The sequence below is a fragment of the Mustela erminea genome, chromosome 5 (assembly GCF_009829155.1).
Source record: "Mustela erminea isolate mMusErm1 chromosome 5, mMusErm1.Pri, whole genome shotgun sequence".
NCBI classification, from domain to species: Eukaryota; Metazoa; Chordata; class Mammalia; order Carnivora; family Mustelidae; genus Mustela; species Mustela erminea.
In genome coordinates, this window is record NC_045618.1 from 1,443,503 (window position 1) to 1,464,301 (window position 20,799).

A 20,799-nucleotide genomic window follows, 5' to 3' on the forward strand; every position below is an offset into this window, starting at 1 on the left:
CCTTGTAAGCCCACGAGAATCGGGAGAGTGAGCCCTACCCATGGCAGAAAGGCAGCCCCAGACCCAGCTGGGTTCCTGGTCCAAGATGACTTTTCTTGAGATGACGGACCTCACGGCAGAGCCTGGGAGTGGGGCTGAGCGTTCAGAGGCTGTCCGTCAGATCATGCCATCCGTTCGTTCCTGAAATCTTTGTCGGGAGCCCCCTCTGTGTCAAGCACTCTTCTAGGCACAAGAGATGCAGCAGAGCACAGAACCACCCACCGTCAGCCTTGTAGGGGGCCTTTCCAGTAGGAGAGAGACAGACCGTAAGCAGAGGGACAAGGAAGACAGACCGTGTGAGGTAGCAGCAGTGAGTCTCTGGGACACTGGGGGGTGTGGGTGTTGTCATAAGCAGGTGGTCAGGGGAGGCTTAAGTCTCAGGTTCTCAGGGCTTTCCTGCCAGGCAGCCAGAGGGAGGGAGGGAGCCAGCTGGATGGCTATCTGCAGAGAGAATGCTCCAGGCCGAGGAGCTCGTCAAGCAAAGTCCAGAGGATGGAGTGTGTGTGTCGCTTCTAGGAACATCGAAGGGCTGGTGTTTCTCCCTTGAAAGCATTCAGGGCCGGGAAGTCTGGATTTTATGGCAACACAGTGTCCTGGAGAGCCCACAATGCCTGTCCTCAGCATGTGATTTTCATCCTCAAGGCTGCCTCGTGGTACCAGAGGCTGCTGGAGCTCCACCCACTGTGCCCACATTCCAGGCTGGCAGAGGAAGGAAATCAAGAGGCGGAGGGTGGGGGTGGGGGGCGGATAGAACATCCCCTTCTGGCTGAGTTATGTCAGTTTAAGCAGCCTCCCTCTCTCTGCGATGAGTTCCACACCACACTTCTCATCCTATTTCTTGGGCAAGGACTTAGTCACGAGACCACACCTCATTGCAAGGAAGTCTGGGGAAGCAATCTTTGAGCTGAATGCATTGTTTCTTCAGTTAAAACTAAGCTCCGTGGCTAAAGAAGAGAAGAATGGATACTGGGGGGTGGGGGTGGGGTGGGGACTGGCGTCTCTAGAGCCCGCAGGCTGGGAGTCCGTAGGCTTGGACCTGCTCGCGCAGCTGACTCTGACAGAGCCGAGCCCTGGGCCAGAGTCTCCAATCTTGGCTGATTTCAGTGGCAATCCTGTATCGCTCAGATGGCCAAATATTCTTTCTTTAACAAAGGTCTGGCATGAACTAAAGGCTTTTTGAACCGGTGGATGGGGTTGGCAGATCTAGGGGCTGGTCCAAGGATGAGGCTAGCCTCGGGCCAAGACCGAATTTTGGGGGACAAGGGAGCTTTAGGATTTCAGGTACCTTATTGGTTTTATCTCAAAGATTCTGGACACAAAATGGATCTCAAAAGTGGTTATGTTTTTCTTTCTTTAGTTTGGAAGCATGTCTTTTTAACACCGTTGGGAAAAATGACCGAGACAGGGTTGCCTTCCAAAGCACGACTCTATCTCCTGTATCTGCCTTTTCCTGTCCCCTCGGCAGGACCCCCAGGCCTGGGGGAGAGGCAGGAAGGGCTCAGAGGGGCCGCTGACCTGAGGGAGGTGGCAGCAGGCAGGGCTTCCTGGCAGAGTCTGCTGTTCCGTTTGTTGGGTTTGGTTTCTCGTGCTCTCAGAGACCAAGACTGGGGCCAGGATTACTCCGAGACTGAGCCAGCAGCTGGAGCAGAGGGTCCGTCCCTGCAGCAGGATCGGGATGGAGCGTCTCGTGTCGCTGACTGGTGTATTCTGATCATTCGAGCCATGCCTGCCTTCTGCAGAGGCTGAGCTCCCAAGGGCAGTGAGCTGCCACTCGGGGAAGCTTCCCCACGAGCTCGCACAGGGCCTGCCCAGCTCAGCATCTGTCTGCTTAATGAACGGATGAGCCTCTGGGAGATCACAGAGGCGGGCTACGTCTGATTCCCACATCTGCCCCAACCAGGTGACACCCGGAGACCCACTTCTGCCTCCGTATTTAAGAGGTGTGAAATAGAAGTCCTCCTGTGCTCCTGCCTCGATGTGGCATGTTTTCATAACGACACAGAAGTAGTTGCAAAACCGTCTGTGGTGTTTGTGGGATTGAAAACTGGCGTGACATCAACCACAGCAGTTTGCTTGGTTTTCTTTGTGTAACTGAAGGCTACACACAGGGTTCTGTCAGTTTCGGGTGTAGAGCATAGCGACCCAGCACTGGCCCACCTCCCCTGTGTCCGTCACAGCGGGGGTCCTCTTGATCCCCGCCTCTGGGCCACCCTGACCCCCCCTTGCGGCCCTCGGACCGTCCGGCCGGCCTCCTGGCAGCGGAGCAGTCCTGTCACTGCGCATGAGCAGAGCTGGGGGACAGTTTGGAAAGAGCATGAGAGACCTACAAATTCGTGAGTTCTAAAAATAGTTTTGAATAAAATTTTAAAATTTAAAACGTATCGTTCTTGCCTTAATTTCATTAGAACAGCTAATTATTTTGTCATAACCAAGCTTTTGACATAACTCGGGTTTTACTGAGAGATGACATGACGAGGAAGTAAAGTGAATTATACTCAAAATGTGCAAAATGTGAGCAGTCTCACGAAACTAGTGTTCAAAGTTGCAAAATTAAATTTATTTTATATGCACTTTTTAGTCATTTTTCTTTGATAAGATTCAAAATCTCCCTTAGAGTTAAAGGCAAGGTACAAATTATAATAGAAGAACATTAACATCGCATATCAAAGTTATCTAAATCAGGCTGAAATGTTTAAATTTATTTTTAAAAAACTTCATTTAATGTTTTACATACTTTCTGTAAAAATAACACGATTTGCTAGCCTAGCATTCGGTGTTTGTCTAGTGGCCACAGGGAATACTTAGTAACACTCTTCGTGTGCCGAGACGAGGCTCGACGTATACAAATGAGTCCGAACCCGTTAGTGTTGCAAAATGTGTCCTGATCGCCCCTGCTACTGTCCTGACTACAAGGCTACTCTGTGTCTTGGAAGCACGAGTTGGACAGAGAGCAGGAAACGATGGTGGGCGCATCTGGGAAGGGCCCTGGTGTGGGCCTGACGCAGCCGTGTTCGTGCTGGGAGTGTTGACGCAGCCGACCACCGTCTCGCCTTTGCTCAATTTCTCTCCACCACTGCCCCCCCTCCCTGCACCTGGGGACAGGCCCCCCTCCCACGGTGGCCGCGACCCGCCGCAGAGCTGCGCGGCACTCAGGCCAGTTTCTTTGGACGGCGTGCAGGCATGGGGAGAGGCTGTGCCTGGGGCCCGGCCAGTGTCACTCAAGGGAGGGGCACGTGGTGTGCAGGCAGACCCTCGAGGGACAGAGGGGACTCTGTGACCCTTACGTGAATGTGTGTGTGTCTGTCTGTCGCATGCTGGGTCCCCTGAAGCATGCGCCCCGAGGAAGGGTGCCCTTACCCAGGATCGAGGGCAGCACGGCTGCCCTGCCTCCCCCTCTGAGCCCCACGTGGTTTCTGATATTTTTTGTGCAACGAAGACACTTGACTTTCTGCATACCTGAGTGGGGGGCTGAGACAGGCTCCGGAACGTGGAGCCTCGAGGCGGCCCTAATCCCTGGCCAGCAGATGATGGTACGGGGGTTAGAACTTTACCCTTGACCACTAGTTTGTGTGCCAAGCCCTGTCTCCCGGGAGCCACTCCTAAGTGTGGGCGGCTCTGTCTCACCAAGCCCCCTGCTTCGTGGCTGTGAGCGCCACGCCAGGCTCGTCTCTCAGATCCGAGAAGAGCTCGACCGGTCCCGGGATGTCCCCACAGCCCTGCTGAGGGAGCCCCCTTCTCGGGTAACTGCTGCGTGCTGGGGCTGGCTTCTCATATCGGGCGGGATGATGGGGGGGGTAGTGACCAGCCAATTCCCTGCGTGGTTGGGCTGCAGGGTTCCTGGTCCCGTGGTCCCTCTGGACTACGTGTGTCACGCAAGGAGAGCCCTTTCTCTCGGAGAAAGCAGTAGAGCAGCACTCAGCCAGGGTGCCCTGGCTTTGGGGCAGCCGGCTGGAGAGCGAGACAGACAGGGAGAGGACGAAACTGCACGAGAAGCCCAGGGGGCAGTGAGGGCGGCTGCTGCCTCCTCCTTCCCGAATGTTCAGTGAGAACACCGTGCCCTGCTGGGCCAAGCCTCACATCTGTTGTCAGGGAAGAACTCCAAGGCCCGCCGCCGCCGGTGACGCTCCGTTCACCTCCCCAGATCTCTTCTCAATCCTTCCCTGCCCTGCTGTGCCCCCCGGGCGAGGGGCTGACCTCTGGGGATGACGGCGCCCAGGCCCACGGCCTCGGGCTGCTGGCTGAGACCGCGCAGCGGAGGCTCAGGCGGAGCGTGGGATGCGGAAGGGAGAGAAGCTGGGCCTCCTCGTCTCCTCACCCCTCCCTTCCGGGCTGTCTGGGGAGGCGCGTCCCGCTGGGTCCCTCTAGCTGTGGCTCACAGCTCCTGCGGGCCCCCCGCCCCACCCCCAAGCAAGGGCTGGTGGTGGCTTCTGGTCGGCATCGAACCTGGGTTATTCTCTGTCCCTTGCTGGCTCTCTTAAGCCTGCCTACGCTTCTGGAAACGGTCCCTAAACGAAGCCCCCCTCGGGTATCCTCTGCGTGCACGAAGGACCGTCTGGGAGGACATCCGCACTTTCCCGGGAGCGGCGCCGAGTGAGGGGTCTGCGGCTCAGGGAGGTGGGACGCTGGAGTGAGGCCATTCCGCGCGACTGCCTGGGTCAGTCACCCCCAAAACCAGCCTCTCCGGGGGAACCTGAGGCCGACGCCATGGCAAAGACATTAGGAAAGCGTGAGTGAGGGGGTGGCTGCCGGGACAGCTCTCGCTCGGGACGCGGACAGTGGTGAGGGATGAGGTTCCCAGAGGTCAGCGCCACGTGATGATGGGGTCCCGCGGGCCGGGAGGGGCCACGTGCTGCAGGGAGGGTCTGCGGCCGAGGGGTACGGTGCAACCTTCTAACCACCCCGGCAGGAGAACCCGGGAGCCCAGCTGTGGAAGGTTCTGGAAGAGAGGCTTCAGGGCCGTCCTGGGAGACGCATGTGGAAGCACGTCTTTGGACGGGTCTTGAGCAGAGACTCATGTGCCAATGAAGTGCCCATCAGAAGACACCCACGCTGCACAAGGCTCTCGGCAATCAGCCGCGGAGGTCGGCCCTCCCCTCACCCACCTGGTGCTTGCTCCGTGGCGGGAACACAGCGGCCACAGTGGACGGATGGGGCCGTTTAGGGGCTCGGCAGCGGGGCTGTCCCCCACTAAGCCTCCTCTGTTGCCGTCATTTCTAGATCTGCAACCTGCCGATGAGCGAGGCTCACGTTCGGCCCCGGTGGGACCCCATTCCCCAGGAGCGGGCTGTGGGAACCGGCCAGCTGCTTGGGGGTGGGCTGATGTCCCCGGGACCCCTTCTGTCACGGAGGGAGGCGGGCGACCCGCGTCCGCAGCACGTGCAGGGTTTCATTCATCTCGTGCGTCTCAGCAACATGACCTTCTGCCGAAGAGCGCGTTTGTGACCGGCGTGCCGCGGGGGCTCTCCGTGTGGTCCCTGCGTCGTCCTCTTCCTGAGCTGGGGGGCAGAGGAGCGGATGACTGCACGGTCAGACTGATCTGTTCCAAGGGCCAGTGGGAAGTGGGGTGATGCTTTGCAGTGGGGGCGGGGAGCAGGGGGACTTGTTCTGGAACCCAGAGGTTCCCTGGGGAGCCCCTTGTGACTCATCCCACACGCCCCAGTGATGCCGATTTTACCCCTCCTGAGACACTGTCCCAGGGCTCCTGTTCTCTCCGAGCAGGGGAAGCCTTGAAACACTCTTCGTGTTCTTTGTGGGTGGTAGAAACCGGCAGCCCAGTGAAGACAGAACACCAAGAACAGGACATTCCGCCGGGGGAGAGTACTCCAGCAGCCACGGGAACGCTGGCGGGTGGTGGGGATGTGGCGTGGGTGCAGAGGAACGACGTGGTGGTCATCGAGCTGGGCTGGTGGCCGGCCACGGAAGGGAGGGTGCTGGCGGCCGTGCCGTGTAGGAATTGTTCATTTACTGACCTGGAGGTGGCTCAGCCCAGCTGGGAGCGGGACTGCACCGGCAGGGTCCCCCTCCACCAGACACGTGCTGAGTGACAGACCTTGATGTCTGCCCTGTGCGGGGCGCGTATACACTTGTTCGCATCCAACCGAAGTTCACGGACACGTACTGAGTGCTGACGGGGCCGCTTGTCCTGGTTACGTCTGGTTTGCTCCAGAATGCTGACAGCTGAACCGCTCTGCCCCGGTTCCCCCGACTACGGGGATCTGTTGTTTCAGCCGATGGGGGACCCAACGTGGTCCCTGCTGGGCTGAGGTCTGGGCAGGAGTTCCATCCTCTCCCTGGGGCCGCAGCCCCCGTGGGTTAGTCCTCTTCCACTGCTGCCGTCCTGCTGGGTCCTGAGAGGCCGCCGTCTCCCACCGTGGGCCACTTGTCCAAGTTGTGTTGTTTCCCTTGGGCCTGCCTGGCCCCTTAGTACCCTTTGGGGACGCCCTCAAAGCATGGAACGCTTTGGGCGAGCCGTCCCTGTTCTGCTAGGAGGCTGACCGACTCAGGTCCTGAAGAGAAGCTCCACAGGAGGGAGGGAGAGCCTTGGCTGGGGGCCATCGAGGACACGAGGATCTGGGGGCAGGCCCGGGGTAGTGGGGGCCGTCGGCCCCATTGGACGCAGACAACCTGTGCTTGGACAAATGGCTGGAAATGCTGGTGGGGACCCGGGGAGGGCGCCTCTCAGCAGACAGGGCCGGAGAAGCCCATGCAGAGTCCGTGCATCTCGTCTGCCTTCCCGGGTGGCCGGCCCGCTCTTCAACAGGAGACCGTGGGACGCGGAACCCCAGCCGTGGACGCAGCGGCCATGGCGTTCTCTCCGGCTGGTGTTTGGAAGCATCCTCGGGAGCTGGCCCCTGGAGTTCGGGGACGGTGTCGTGGGCGAGGGAGACGTGGGCCTTTTCAGTTCGACAAAACCTTGGTCGACATTTGAACAACTAGTTGGAAACAATAAGAGACGGTGGGAATTGATACTCCAGGCTGGTGAGGCGCGTGTCCTGTTTCTCCCATCGGCCTGTCTGGGGGGCGTTCTCGGGGGCCGCCCTCGACTGCCGGCCTGCGTGGGCTGCCCACCTGTCCCTTTCCAGTCCGTATTCCCTCCCACAGCCTGGTGCTAGAGGGTCTGGAGGGAGCCAGGGGGCTGAGCCAAGCACAGTGCGGACGGCAGCCCGGAGCAGCCACCGGACACCACCGTCTGGAATGTCCTCCGTCCTTTCTCTGCAGCGGGGACTTTCTGGTTGTCTTTTCCCTGGAGGCTTGGACTGTGGCCAACCTCGCAGACTGTTCTCGCTGAATCCTTCCACTTCTTCTCTGCCGGCTTCCAGGCTTCAAAAATTCTGTTCATTTCTTTTGCTGGACAGTTTCTCCCTGCATCCACAGCCCCGCACCACACCTGGCCCGCCAGGAACTGAACAGAAGCCCACCCCTCCATCCCGAGCCCCCGAGAGCTGCCACAGAAGCTCTCCACGCCCTTTCATGCGATCAGAGGCTACGTGTGTCTCAGGCCGACGGGCTGGGGTGCAAGAGTCTCTCCCCACTGTCTGAGCCCACACCCAGCGTCCGTCCCATCTGTCTCCACCCTTCTTTGGTCTCGTGGTGCACGTGTAAGGGGGAAGACAAAAGCCTCGCGTCGTCACGGGGGTGTGGAGAACGCACACGCCAGACGGCACGTCCCGTGGCCACTCAGATGCCCAACAGCCAGGAGTGGCACAAACGCGCACGACATGATGCCAGGAGGGACTGTGGCTCTCAGTGATGTGACCCATGACGTTTATAAAAAATATATCTTGCATTTGGACAAGGATTAGAAGGGAGCGCGTGCGTACACAGTGGAAATCCCTGTTCCGCTAGAGGCTCGGGTGGGGGGTGATTGTTTTTATTTTGCATCTTTTCTGAAATGTTATTTCCCCTTGCCACCAAAAAGAAAAAAAAAAAAAAGAAAAAAGTCCAGAGAAATATCAGCAAATCTAAGTGTGGAAAAGAATGAAGTGGGACCCCCGGGACCCCCAGAGCCGTGGTTCTCAAACGCCAGGACACTCACCCGCCGCTTGGTGGCTCTCCCCGGCAGCTTCCCCGGGCGCCGTCCCCCGAGACCGGGACCCTGGAGGTCGGGATGGGGCCCAGGATCCTGGATTTGCAGCGAACTCCTCACCACTGCCGATGTGACCCTGGGGCACGTCCTTCCCTCCAGAGGACCCCAGAGTATCTCCGGGAGAGGTCTCCCCTCCCGTTCTTGGGATCTGTCACTAACGGACCTCGAGCTACTGCTGATTCCCACGGTAACCCACACCGCTGGGTTTTCACAGCAGTGCTGGGGGTCTCTGAGGTAGGCTGCAGAGCCAAGGCTGCTGCTGGGCCTGAGGCGATGCCCAGGGTCGTTGCTCTAGATCCGTCCTTCCTCCAGAGTCCAGTGCATCGCGGTCCGCTGCCCTTACCAGCCGCCCCTTTGTGCCCCCACAGAGTGGGTGTGTGCTTGTGTGTGCGGTGGGGGGGACCGCTGGACCCACAGGGCCTGGAATGTGCCTAAACAGCTGTGGCCTTGCTCACGTGTAGGGTCACTGAGTGGTGATAGTGCTTTGGAAACCTGTTGTCCCGGTGCCCGGGTTGGGGTGGGACCCAGGGCTGGGACGCAGGGCAGGAAGGGAGCGTGGCCCTTCTTCACAGGTGCAGGTCTCTCCTGATGGGGAGGGCAGGCCATGCCTCGGAGCGAGGGGTACGCTGTGTGGTTCAACAGATGACAGTGGTGTAAAGGGACAGGCACCCTATCCCTTGAGGTCAGGTGCTAGGAGAGGTTGCTGTGAGCGTCCCTCTGACCAGGGGTCCTGGCTGGGAGAGCTGGCCCGGGAAGGGGTCCTGGGAGGTTGAGGAACGTCCTGGGGTTCCAGGCTCTGCTGGGAGGGGGAGGGGCTCAGACCCCTGACTTCTCCCAGCGGGGTGGAGTCAAGGAAGGACACCGATGTCTCCTTTCTTCCGTCCTCACAACAACCTAACAACCTTGTGAGGTAGACGTGGTTCCCTCGCGCTATGGAGGAGGGAGCTGGGGCTCAGAGAGGCTGAGTGAGTTATTTGGGGCGGCACAGCGGCATGCAGGGGAGCTGGGACGTGGGACCTGCGCTGGGGGCCTGCGTTCTTGCTCGAGACCACAGACAGAGGTGATGGGGGAGGGGGAGGCCCTGAGAACAGTCACTATCAGCAACCTGTCCCTGGCCCCCACCAGCCCTCCTGTCCTTCAGCCGCAGGAGCCTCGCACAAAACCAAGAGGGCCAGGCTTCTCCTCCCCCACCCCCACCCCTGGTGACGTGAGGGGACAGAGGCCGGCACAGGGGGTGGGACTCGCTCATGGTCACACCGACTTTGGGTGACTGAGGACAAGACCCAGGGCCCCTGGTCCAGGGCTCCCCCCGCAGCGTGCGCGCGTCCGAGACGGTACCACGTGGAAGAAAGTCGTGTGCGGGGACGTCACCGACCCCACCGAAGCCTGCGGCCAAGGGCGGCACCGATAGAGCCTCCCTGCCCACTGAGGTGACGGGACGTGACGGGACCAGAGAGCGTCTGGGCCCTACGACCAAGTGGTGCCACGTCGCGCGTATGGGACAAAGGTGACCTTTAAAAGGAGACGCATAAGGGGAGATGGATCAAAACGGACGGGGCTTCCGGGGGGTGGGGTTGTGCCTTTTTCTCCCTCTCCTTCCTTTTCTGTATGTTCCCCAATCCCCAAAATGCACATTTCATTGATGATGGGGAAGACAGACCCCCTCTGTGTCTTAGTTTAAAAAACGCAGCTGGGAAGCAGGTCTGGGCCTTGTGCGAGGCTTGGGTGCGGCCCCTTCCGTCCACCGTCGACACCCCCTGCTGCGGGCTCGGGGACGTCCGTGCCGTCGGTGCCGGGAGCTGCGGGCCCTGCTTGTGCTGCTTTGCATTTTAAGGGCAGACCGCGTCCTCCGCGCGAGAGCACTGTCGTGTGACGGAGGGGTTCTGCCCTGGGCCCAGTCCCCGAAGGTACACAGGAGCCGGGGAAGGGGACCCCCCCCATCATCCCACGGGGACTGCCCAGCGCAGACCGGCCTCCTGACTCCGGGCCCAGGGCTCTCATCTCCAGGCCAGCCCACGGCGGAGCCCCCGCGGCCCCTGACTGTGATGCCGGGAGTGGGGGGAACATCCTCGGCTCCGCGGGCTGGCTGGCCGGTGGCTGGGGGACACGGAGGCCCTGCCCCGCCCCGCCCCACCCCACCTCAGTCGTCTAGGTGTTGCTCCTCCCAGGTGGACGTGGGGATGGCGCTGTAGGGGTCCATGATGACCTTGGCACAGCGAATGATCATCACCACGAGGAAGAGGCAGAGGAAGACGAAGCAGGCCAGGGTCAGCCCCTTGTCCACATCCACGTGGACGGGCTCGGGCGTGGGCTCCTCCATGTCAGGGCGGCGGCGGCGGCAGGCTCCTCCGGCTCCGGGTTGACTGGTACCATTTTCCACCCCTGCAGAGAGCCAGGCCGTGGGGAGGCAGGGCCACACCCCCGCCTGCGGTGTGGACACAGGCCCCTGGGGGACAGCGTGGGGCCCAGCCCCTCCTGAGGGACCCTGCCCTGAGCCGCATGGGACCCCCAGCCAGTGCCTCAGGGGGACAGGAAGGGGGGAAGGTGAGGGAGGGGTGCCAGCGGGGGCGGGGCTGGGTGCTGGCGGAGGCCTCCTAGGGATGGAGCTCCGGCACTTGGCCTCCACCTGCCCCAGAGCCTCAGGAAGGACGGTCTCAGGATGCTTTCAGCTCCGCCAAGCCGCCCCCCGGGTGATGGCAGAGCGCTAACCAGATTCCGTCAGGAGTAGATCCGGGAGACGGCAGAAGCCGGACGGGAGCGGCGGGGAGGGACGGGCTGTGGGGACACTGCGGTTGGGGGAGGACGGTCTGTATCCCCTCCCCACCACGGGGACCTCGGGGCCTCCCCGGGGGCGTCTGCTAAGCCCCCGGCACAGGGTTTGGAAAGCACAGGTGTGAGGGGAAGATGGGTTTGGGCAGCCGCAGGGACCCCATCTCCACCCAGCAAGGCCTTGCCCCGCAGTCCCGAGTGTAAGACCGTGTGGTGACCCCACGGACCCCCTGGGCCTCCCCGCAGAGGGCGGTGACAGCATGCAGGTGCCAGTCCGCGGGGGTGGGGAGGCGGCAGCAGTGTGGCCCGCGTGGCCCCTGGCCGGCAGGTGGGGAAGGGCTCTGCGCGGGGCGGGAAGCCGCCTGCACCAGGACGAGGGCCGCTGCCGCCCTCCCCGCGCCCGTGACCGTCCTCACCGTCCCCCCGGACCTTCCCAGCACTGGAGCTGTATTTGTCCCTTCGCATCCGGGGCCAGTCCCCGGTTAGCCATGGGCCCATCTTATCAATGGGACGACCGAGGCCCAGACGGGAGTGAGGCGTCACCAGCTCCGCAGGCCTCTCCCTCCGCGGGTGGGAGGCCGGTGGGCTCTGTGCCCCCCACCCCGCCTGGGCCCTCAGGAGGACACCGCGGCAAGCCTTGGGTGAGCCGGTCCTGGCATATCCGTGACCACCGGTGACCGCGCCGTCCCCTCGCTCTGATCTCTCCCGCCCCTCCCCAGGGGGCACTGACCTGCCGCTGGGAGTGGTCAGCACGTCATAAGGGCCACCGGGCGGCTCCCACTCTGGGTCAGGCTGCTCCCGGAGGGCAGGCGAGAGGCCGGATGTCACCGTCGCTAAGAGCCTCCCAGTCAGAGCGCAGGCACCTGTGCAGGCGGCCGCTGAAACAAGACGACGGCCCGAGGCGGTTACTTCCCAAGACGCGCAGCCCCAGCCTCGACCGCGCGCCCCAGCCTCGACCGCGCGCCCCAGCCTCGACCGGGCGCCTCCCCAGGCATGGCGGTAGGGCCCGGACGCTTTATTCTTTCCTTCCTTCCTTTACAAACCATAGCGTCTTATTTTATGTTTGTAAAGACGCGTGACAGGAACTTGGCCGCCTTCCTCATTGCTGCCCGCGTCAGCCGCCCTAAGGACACCCACACTGCCGGGCAGCCGTCCCCAGCGTCCGCCCCCGAGCTCTTGGTCCTGCAAAACTGAAACTCGGTCCCCATTCAACAGCCGGGCCCTGGCCCACTACCTCCTTCCCGCTTCTATGAACCGGACTCCTCTGGGGACCTCATGCGAGTGGACTCCTGCAGTATCTGTGTCTCGGTGACCGGCTTACTTCGCCGGGCGCGGTGTCCCCCGGGTCCGTCCAGGTTGTTGCCGGTGTCGGGAGCTCTTCCCGTTCGGGCTGAGTAGTGTTCTCGGGCACATGTGTGCCACGTCTGGTCTCTCTGTCCGTCCTCAGCTGGACACGAGGGTGGTCTCCACCCCTTGGCTGTTGCAGACGGTGCCACCGAGACTGTGAGTGTGTAGATACGTCTGTGAGAGCTGCTTCAATCCTAACGCCCAATGGCTGGGTCCATGTTATTCTATTTTTAGTTTTCTGAAGACAATTTTTTTTTAAGATTTTATCTCTTTGAGAGACAGGACAGGAGCAGGGGGCAGGGCAGAAAGAGAGGGGGAAGCAGGCTCCCTGCTGAGCAAAGAGCCCGATGTGGGACTCGATCCCAGGACCCCGAGATCATGACCTGAGCCGAAGGCAGAGGCTTAACTGACTGAGCCACCCAGGTGCCCCAAGGCCTAAATTGAACATTTTTGTACAAATAATGCTTGTGCACAGTTCAAAATTCAAAAACCACGAGGAGAAACAGTGGAAGCTTCCTCCAGCCCCGCTCCTCTGGGAGGAGACGGCCCCGGGTCCAAGCGCCTTCCGATCTGAAGGTCTGCTCCGTGCGCACGGAGATCTTTGTCTGTTATTTGCACAACTGTGAGTCTGTCACAGAAACTGTCCCCGTCTTACTTTTCACATACCTGACCTTGGAGAGGACTGCGCCTCGACACGACGAGGGCTGCCTGTTTCTTGTTCGCACCCGTGTCACGTCTCTTGCTTGGGTGTGTTAGAGCACACTTTGCCGTTCTTGTGTTGGGTAGACGTCTGGGCGATTTCTCCTCTGTTGTTTATCAGGCAGCGGTGGCATTCGTGTCGCTCCGCACACGTCCGACGACACCGCAACCTGCATTCTGTCGGGCACAACCGCCCTCCCTGAGGGACGGCCATTTGAATCCCAACCGGAACTCCTCTCTCCCCAAGTCTGTGCCTACGTCAGCGTCTCCTACGGTCCTGCCACCTTGAAAACACAAGTTTTTCCGCTTTTGCCAATTTGGGGGGGAAAGGTGATCCAGAGATATTTTTTCCTAAATCTGAGAAAACTACAGAGTGAACGGACATAGAGCCCCCCGGCCCCCGGCTCTACCACTGTTGACACTCTGCTGTGTTTATTTCACTTCATCGGGTTGGTCTCTCCGTCCTCGTGTCTCGGACGCCGGTCGGAGAAGGAGGCAGGGGTTAGCACGCGTCACTGAAGACATCTCGGGGTACACGTCAGTAGTTAGGATTCGATACCTGCTTAAAGCTTTCTGAAAAGTAAAACTCACCGACGACGCGACGCTCGGATCTCAAGGGCCACTGCTGGGACCCGGCAAGAGCGTGTGCCTGTGTAACTCTTGGGAGCACGTTCCTGTTTTATTTCTGTTCACGAAGGAAGTTAAACATCTCAGGATTCTTTTGTGTTTCCTTTTTGTGAAGGAAAAAAGTCAGTTTACATCTTTTATCTATTTTTCTCTTGGCTTTGGGGTCTCCTTTCTGGCCTTGGAGGCAGAGGGTTGAGATCAGTCTGTTAATTGTACTTGTTCACCTGATTTTTATTTTCTTCCGTTTGTCATTGTTTCGTTTTCCCTGATTCCTTCTCCTAGGTCTCTCTCCTCCTCCACCAAGTTTGAGTCACTAGAATGAGCTCTCTGAGGGTTTGTTCGTTCTTTTAGATGCATTTCTGTTTCTGTAATTCGAATCGTCAGCGCAGACGAAGAATCGAGGGAGCTCACTCTAATTTCTGCCTTTCCCCCGAGTCTTCACCTTTCCGCCGGTTCCGTCATTTTCCCGCGGTGAGAGCCCATGGCCTCTGTCTGTTGTTATTTAGCCTCGGTTTTCCCGTTGGACCCATTCAGTCCCCACTGGTCCAGCCGCTGGGGTTTTCCTGCGAGCTCACGGGTTCTCCAGCACGACTTTTGGGAAGGAGGGCTCGTGGGAGTCATATTCCCTGAGGCCTCACCTGTTGGCTTCTTTGAAGGAAATGCGCCTTTTTCTCCGACCGCCCTGCAGACTTCCTCTTCATCTTTGCTTCTCCCGCAGACGAGCCTGGCCGTGGGGTGCGGTTCTCTGCGTTTTCCTCCTTGAGTCTCGCTTCCCGTCCCGTGAGTTTTTGCAGACGTTGGGCTCTTCCCCTCTTCAAGCATGTGCCCGTCCCATTCTCTCTCTTTGCCCTTTCTGGCTCTCCAAACGCACGCAGACCTTCTGGTTGAGTTGATTCGTCTGTGAATCTTTATTTCTGTATTTTTTTTCCTTTCCATGCTGTGGTCTGAGTGCTTTCCTCGGAAGCGGCTGCCGCCCAGTAATCTCCGCGCCCGCTCTGTGCAATTAGCTGCTAATCTGTCGATTCCAATTTCCACTTAAATCACACTTCCCAGGTGTATAATTTCCACTGGATCCTTTAAAAAAGTTCCAGCTCTGGGGCGCCTGGGGGGCTCAGTCAGTTAAGCATCTGAGCCGTGGTTTCGGCTCAGAGCGGTTTCTCAGGGTCCCGGGATGGAGCCGTGAGTCGGGCTCCCTGCTCAGCACGGTCTGCTTGAGAGCTTGTCTCCTGCTCTCCTCCTGCTCACGGTACTCTCCAAAATAAACACATTTTAAAATAAAATAAAATAAAAAGAACTTTGAAATATCCGTACATACACACGCACGTGTTGGGGTGAGGGGTTAGCGCCCTGCGCCCTGCTAGGTCGAGACCCGCTCCTGCAGGTGATTCCGAGCGTGGCGCGTAGCTTCCGCTCTGGCGTCCGTGCGGATCCGAGGGTCCCGGGAGCCATACTTTGGAAACACCTGCTGCGCCTCGCAGACAGAGACTGGGAGGAGGGAGAAGGCGTTTGCTGCGGATCTCAGAGCAACGGCAGAGCGGAGCCTGGGCCACACGGGCCTCGTGGCGCTGGTGTGTCCTGGTTGTCGGTGGCTGTCGGGGAAGGACGAATGTGCCAGACTGTCACAGCGGGACTCAGTCTGGCCTCACGGGCACAGACTCAGAAATCCCAGGCGCAGGGTCTGCCCTAAGTTATTACGGATTCCTGCAGAGCCGGTAGAGGTCAGACCTCAGCAAAATTGCCGCCTGACTCCCCCTGTCTGGTCTGGGGCCAGGATTGGGCTCTATAACCTTGGAACGGGCCCCAGAAGAAGACCGTCCGTGTTTTCTGGATCCTTCCGGCCGGGAAGGATGCCAAGGATGTGGACTCAAAACAGATTCGCCTTTCCGCCCTCCAGATGGAGAGTCTCATTAACCTTAATTAGCGGGCAGGCACGGGGCCGTCCAGCTCTGCTGCAGAGCAAGGACACGACACCCAGGAGACACTGCGACACAGACCTTAGCTGCCGTCCCTGGGGAGGGGCGGGGCTTCCCGGAGGCCTGCTCGGTGGGGGGCGGGCATCTTGCATCTCGGAGCTCTCCTGCCGCAGTGGCCAAGCTGGGGGCCCCACCGGCCACTTCCTGGGGAGGCTGGAGGCGACCTTGCCTCCGAGTCAGGGATGCTGGGTGGTGAACAACCCTCAGGGAGCCTGGCACACTCCCCGGAGCACAGTTGTAGGGCTGAGGGGTAGTGGATCCGATCCCAGCAGAGAGAAGTCCCTCCCAAAGCCACAGTCCACACACAGGGCCTGGGAACCAGTACCTCAGGGGGGACTTTGGGGAGAACCGGCCAGAAGGGCGCACAGATGCAGGACGTGGGTGTCGGTGTGTGTCCTACCCCAGGGCTGGGGGCAGTGCTCAGGTCCCCGCTTTCCGAGCTGACGGGTTTCTTTTTTTCTGTCCCTAAGTGTGTCCCAGGCTGCGAGGGGTGGCTGAGGCATCAGGATGTCCGCCCGCCTCCCGTAGTTCTGGAGGCTAGAAGTCCCGGGTTAACACCCAGCACAGGGTCTCTTCCTGGTGTGCACACGGTCCCCTTCTCACCGTGACCTTGCCTCAGCGTGCGAGCACACCAGGAGGGAGACATCACGTCCTCCTCTTCTTCGTATAAGGTCACCAGTCTCAGCAGAGTAAGACCCTGATCCTATGACCTCATCTGACCTCCTAACAGCCCTCTCTCTGAATACGATCACCCCGGCTCTCGGTACTTCAACCGATGAAGTCGGCGGGGACACAGGTCAGTCCGCGGCAACGTGCGAGTTCCCCGGGAGAAGGGTCCGAGTCTGACCCTTCAGAGTGGCGCAGGGCCACTCTGGGGCTAGGGCTGGCCCGTCCCTCATAGGCGCACAGTGAATGTCGAGACGAGGACCAGAGCTTGGTCGTGGCCCTCCAGACACCGCGAGTAAGAAGACGAGGTGACCGAGAAAGCGTGCCGCTTGTTACCATGGGGCTGAACAACGGGCTGTGTGGACACGGTAAAGTCACTCACAGGACAAAGGCCAGAGCGGGTCCCGCACCCTTGTCGGCCGCAGCTATAAATAGCAGCACAGCCGTTGTGAACCTGCCCGATGCTTGCCCCAGAGGGCGTTTGCTCGGGACCAAAACGGTGGGCCGTGTCTCGGCCTCACGCCCGCCACACTGTCCTGTGGGACCCCTCTCGGTGGCCTCACTCTTCGTTGGCGCAATTAGCAGCTGGCCAGCGAGCAGAGGTGACCGAGACTGCGACGCCTTCCAGGGCCGGGGAGAGGCAGGGAGGGGAAGGCATTCACGGGCTGTCGCAGCCAGGACGCGATGTCCTGCGATGTGGACGTGTCTCTGAGCTCTGGAGACCCTCCCGGAGCAGAGCGGCCGGGGAGCAGCACCGTCCGGGTAACAAGGGAGGCGACACGTCCACCAAGAGAGGGGCTCGCCGCTGCCGAGTCTCCGCACGCAGGAAACAGGCTGGTGGGGACAGTCGCCGTGAACATGTCCCCGTCCTTCAGGAACACAGAGGCCGACTCTCAGGAAACAGCCTCAGCCTGGGCAGTGGGTGGAGGTGGACGCAGCGGGCGGAGCCTTGAGCCACAGACCGGCCCCAGGCCTGGAAACTGAGGGAGGTTTCCCGGTGGAGTTTTGGAATTGCTTGGGACCCACGCCCCCTTTCTTTCATGGTTTCCTCCTTTGAAGGGGAAAGTGCGTAACTGTTACGCTATGCCTGTCCCTCCGCTGTATTTTTCGAGCAGGTAACATCTTTTTCCAGGTCCCCACAGGCGGAGAGGGACTTTGCCCAGGATGGAGCACATGTAGAGGTCAGCAGTGCCTAGTTTAGACAACTCAGATGGGACTTGGGCCTCTGGGCTGATGGGGTAGAGGAGAGACAGGAACTTTGGAGGCCAGAGAGGGGGCTGGGGGAGAATGAAGATATCTAGGATATATTTACCAGCATAACACACACACACACACACACACACACACACACACACACACAAGAAACCCACAGGGAAGCTTTGGAACCTGAGGATGGTATCGTGCAGAGCAAAAGGAGCTTCTCAAGGTGACGGAGTTACGGATCTTGCGATGGGGCCGCGCGCCTGGGTTTTCAGGCTGAGGGCCACGTGGAACCGCAGCGGCTGTGTTGTGAGCGCCAGGCGGCGGGGGGGGGGGGGCACGGCTCGGTGGGGGAGGAAGGGGACCGTGGGAGGCCCGGAGGCCAGAGCAAGCTCTCTCCTGCAGTCGCCAGAAGAAAGGGCCTCGCCAACACCGTGCTGCTCCCCGCTTCCGACCTCCAGAACCGGAGGAGCCCACGCCTCTGGGTTCCAAACCACCTCGGTCTGCGGCCGCCGGGTACACGGGCAAGGAGAAGCCAGTGTGGACGCTCACGTCCCATCTCTGAAAGGCATCAGGCTGTTTGCTTTCTTTCCCCAGGATCGGAGAAACGGAGACAAACCGACCAAGGGCAAGCCAAGAACACGCCGTCTGGCCGGCAGACGGGGAGTGACTCAGTGGCAGACCGGCAGGAAAAGAAGTTTCCTTAAAAGGGATCCAACAGCCAGAATGGGGCGCTGACACAGGGGGACAAGGCGGCAGAGCCGGGGACGGGGGCGGGGACACGGTGCAAAGACACGGGGAGGTGCTCCGCTGGTGAGGCTGAGGCCGGGGCCCTGGTGCTCCGGAGCCCGGCTCCCCCCAGCCTGCGGACCGCCGCGCACCAGCAGCCTGAGGTCGGAGCAGCAGCGTCGGTGGAGACCCCAGGAGGCACGGCGAGGGGCACCGGGCAAGGCTGCTTCCTGTCCTTACGCGAGAAGATCTGTTCTTGGAGGTGACCTTGGTGAACTTCTGGTCCTCGTAAAATCCCTCTCCGGGAGGAAACACCTCGAACAAGCACCTTCACTTCCGGAAGGCAGGGCACCCACTGGACGGTGCCAGGAGGGGTGCTGGAGGAACGAGCTCCAACAAGAGGAGGGAGCGTCCACAACGTCCTCCGTACTGGAAGGCACGGCAGCGTCAGGAGGAAGCCCGGACTCCGGAGATTGTGGATGTGGGTTCCGACCCTGGGTGTGCCGTTTGCTGGCGGGAGCAGCCTGACAACCCTGTCCCATGCAGCCCGGCGTCCGGGCCTGTGAGATGCAGCCACGAACGTGGGTCCTTGGGGGTGTCCTCGGGGCCCCTGAAAGAGCCATTCTCCCCGGGCCCCATCCTTCCCTTGGACACAGCACACTCGGAGGCCTTCGCCGATGCCTGGCCGGCTCAGAGCCTGCCTCTTCTCTGATCTCCCCAGGTGTGGACCTGAGGCTGCCCGGACTGAGGTTGCTTATGGAGTCCCCTCGGCTGATCCACCACCGTGTTCCCCGTCACGTGCTCTGCCCGTGGCTCCCGTGTGCAAACGCGGGCCACCTGACGTGTGCTGGGCCGGGGTGAGGCCCCTCGGCTTCCTGTGCCCCTTACTCCCTGCCCCAGCCGGGCCTGGGGTCTCACCGCTTATCCCCACAGGTGACAAAAGACTCCGGTAGCCGCCCCTCGGTGGCCCGGTCTGTGCCTTCCGCCGTGAGTCCCCCACCCCGCCACACCAGCCCACGACACCCCAGACCCCTGGGAGGAGGAGGAGTCCGGGCCTGTCCACATCCCGTGCCACTCGGATGCCCCCACATTTCTAGGCTTCCCGGAAATATTGAAGGGAAACTTCTTTATCCCTCAAGTACAGAAACTCCGAGAGGAATGCAGGTCAACCACAAGCCCTTCAAGCAAAATACGATTGCTTGGAAAGTCATCGCGGCCACCGTGAAATGATCAGAGTGAGGAATTGCGGGGAGGGAGACAGGCGGAGGAGAAGACCAATAAGGCGATCGTCTACAGCACAATCAGGACAAATACAAAACAACGCAAACGCTGAAATCTGAAATAGAAGTTATGAAAACACAAAGGCTTTAAAAATACAACGTGTAGCCAGAATTCCACGGTAGTTCAATGAAAAGGAGTAGGGTAGCGGTGGAAGGAAATCAGAACACGATGTATTTTTTACATTGTTTGGGCAACGTCGGTAAACATTACTTTACTGTTGACGGGAAGGAACGGGTGTGTGTCTGATCACTGAAAGCCGGCACCGGGAGAACGACACGGAATATCTGGAGGGTGCGATTGAGAAGCCGAGTGGACCTTTTCCCTGCCTTCAGGGAATACACATTATTTTCACACGTTCACGGGGCATGGACGAAAACTGACTTAATATAAATTTACAAGGAAAACTGTCTGCGTGTTTTTAAAGGTGGAAATTTTTTTTTAAAGATTTTATTTATTAATTTGACAGAGAGAAATCACAAGTAGACAGAGAGGCAGGCAGAGAGAGAGAGAGGGAAGCAGGCTCCCTGCTGAGCAGAGAGCCCGATGCGGGACTCAATCCCAGGATCCTGAGATCATGACCTGAGCCGAAGGCAGCGGCTTAACCCACTGAGCCACCCAGGCGCCCCTTAAAGGTGGAAATTTTATAGGCTGTATTCTCTGACCACAGCAAATTAAGCAAACAAACCAACCACAAGCCACTTGATTTAAAAAAAAAAACGCATGAAAAATAAATAATCGAGTTCATTAAAAAATTAAGCTGCAGTTACGGCACATTTAGAAAATCATTCTAATGAGAATGCCGCCTATCCAGAGTTCTGGGGTGAGGTGCGCGGCAGCTGTCCCCCGTCCTCCGGGGCAAATGCGTACTTTTCACAACTGAACACAACGAAATACAGCGACGCGGAACCCACGGAGACACTCGCAGCAGCGAGAAAATCCAGAAGATGCGATCAGTAAAATTAAGGGCAAAAATGGATAATACCCAAGAACGGAAAACCAGCAGAGTTAAAAATAAGTCATGAACAAAGGTTCTCTGGAATAGTCTGAGCTTGGACAAACGCCTGGTGGGTTCATTCCAGGAAGAGAGAGAAAAGGACGGGCACCATCTTTAGGAACAAGGACAGGGACGCGGCCACGGGGAGGAAGGAAATCGATTGACGAGTCCAGGCGGGGCTCTGTGAGATTCCGCCGATACATTTTAAAAACCCAAAGCTAAGAAAGTACATACAAAATTCAATGCTATGTTTTCTCGAATGTGAACGGTCACATCGGACCCAGAGTGTGACCGGAAGCCCGAACACGGCGTCCGGGAAGGCTTGTGGAGAGCGTCGACTTGGCGTGAGCTGGTCTGGTGTCCGGCAGCCGAGCAGGGTCCAGCACGAC

The 20,799-nt window shown here is 59.5% G+C and overlaps 1 protein-coding gene across 2 annotated transcripts in view; it reads right to left on the minus strand.

Annotated features, from left to right (window-relative positions):
- Positions 1-5,404: 5,404 nt before the first annotated feature.
- CTXND1 (cortexin domain containing 1) overlaps positions 5,405-20,799 on the minus strand; it is a 42,370-nt gene continuing 26,975 nt past the window's right edge. Inside the window, exons 2-4 of one of the 2 annotated variants that reach the window (XM_032341920.1) lie at positions 11,625-11,772; positions 10,265-10,507; positions 5,405-5,534 (exon numbers count right to left, since the gene is read on the minus strand). In XM_032341920.1, coding sequence (XP_032197811.1) covers positions 10,266-10,445 — 180 coding nt within the window. In that variant the 5' untranslated portion in view covers positions 10,446-10,507; positions 11,625-11,772 and the 3' untranslated portion in view covers positions 5,405-5,534; position 10,265. Of the gene's footprint in view, positions 5,535-7,156; positions 10,508-11,624; positions 11,773-20,799 lie in introns of those variants that run through there. The other variant, XM_032341919.1, reaches the window with a different exon arrangement.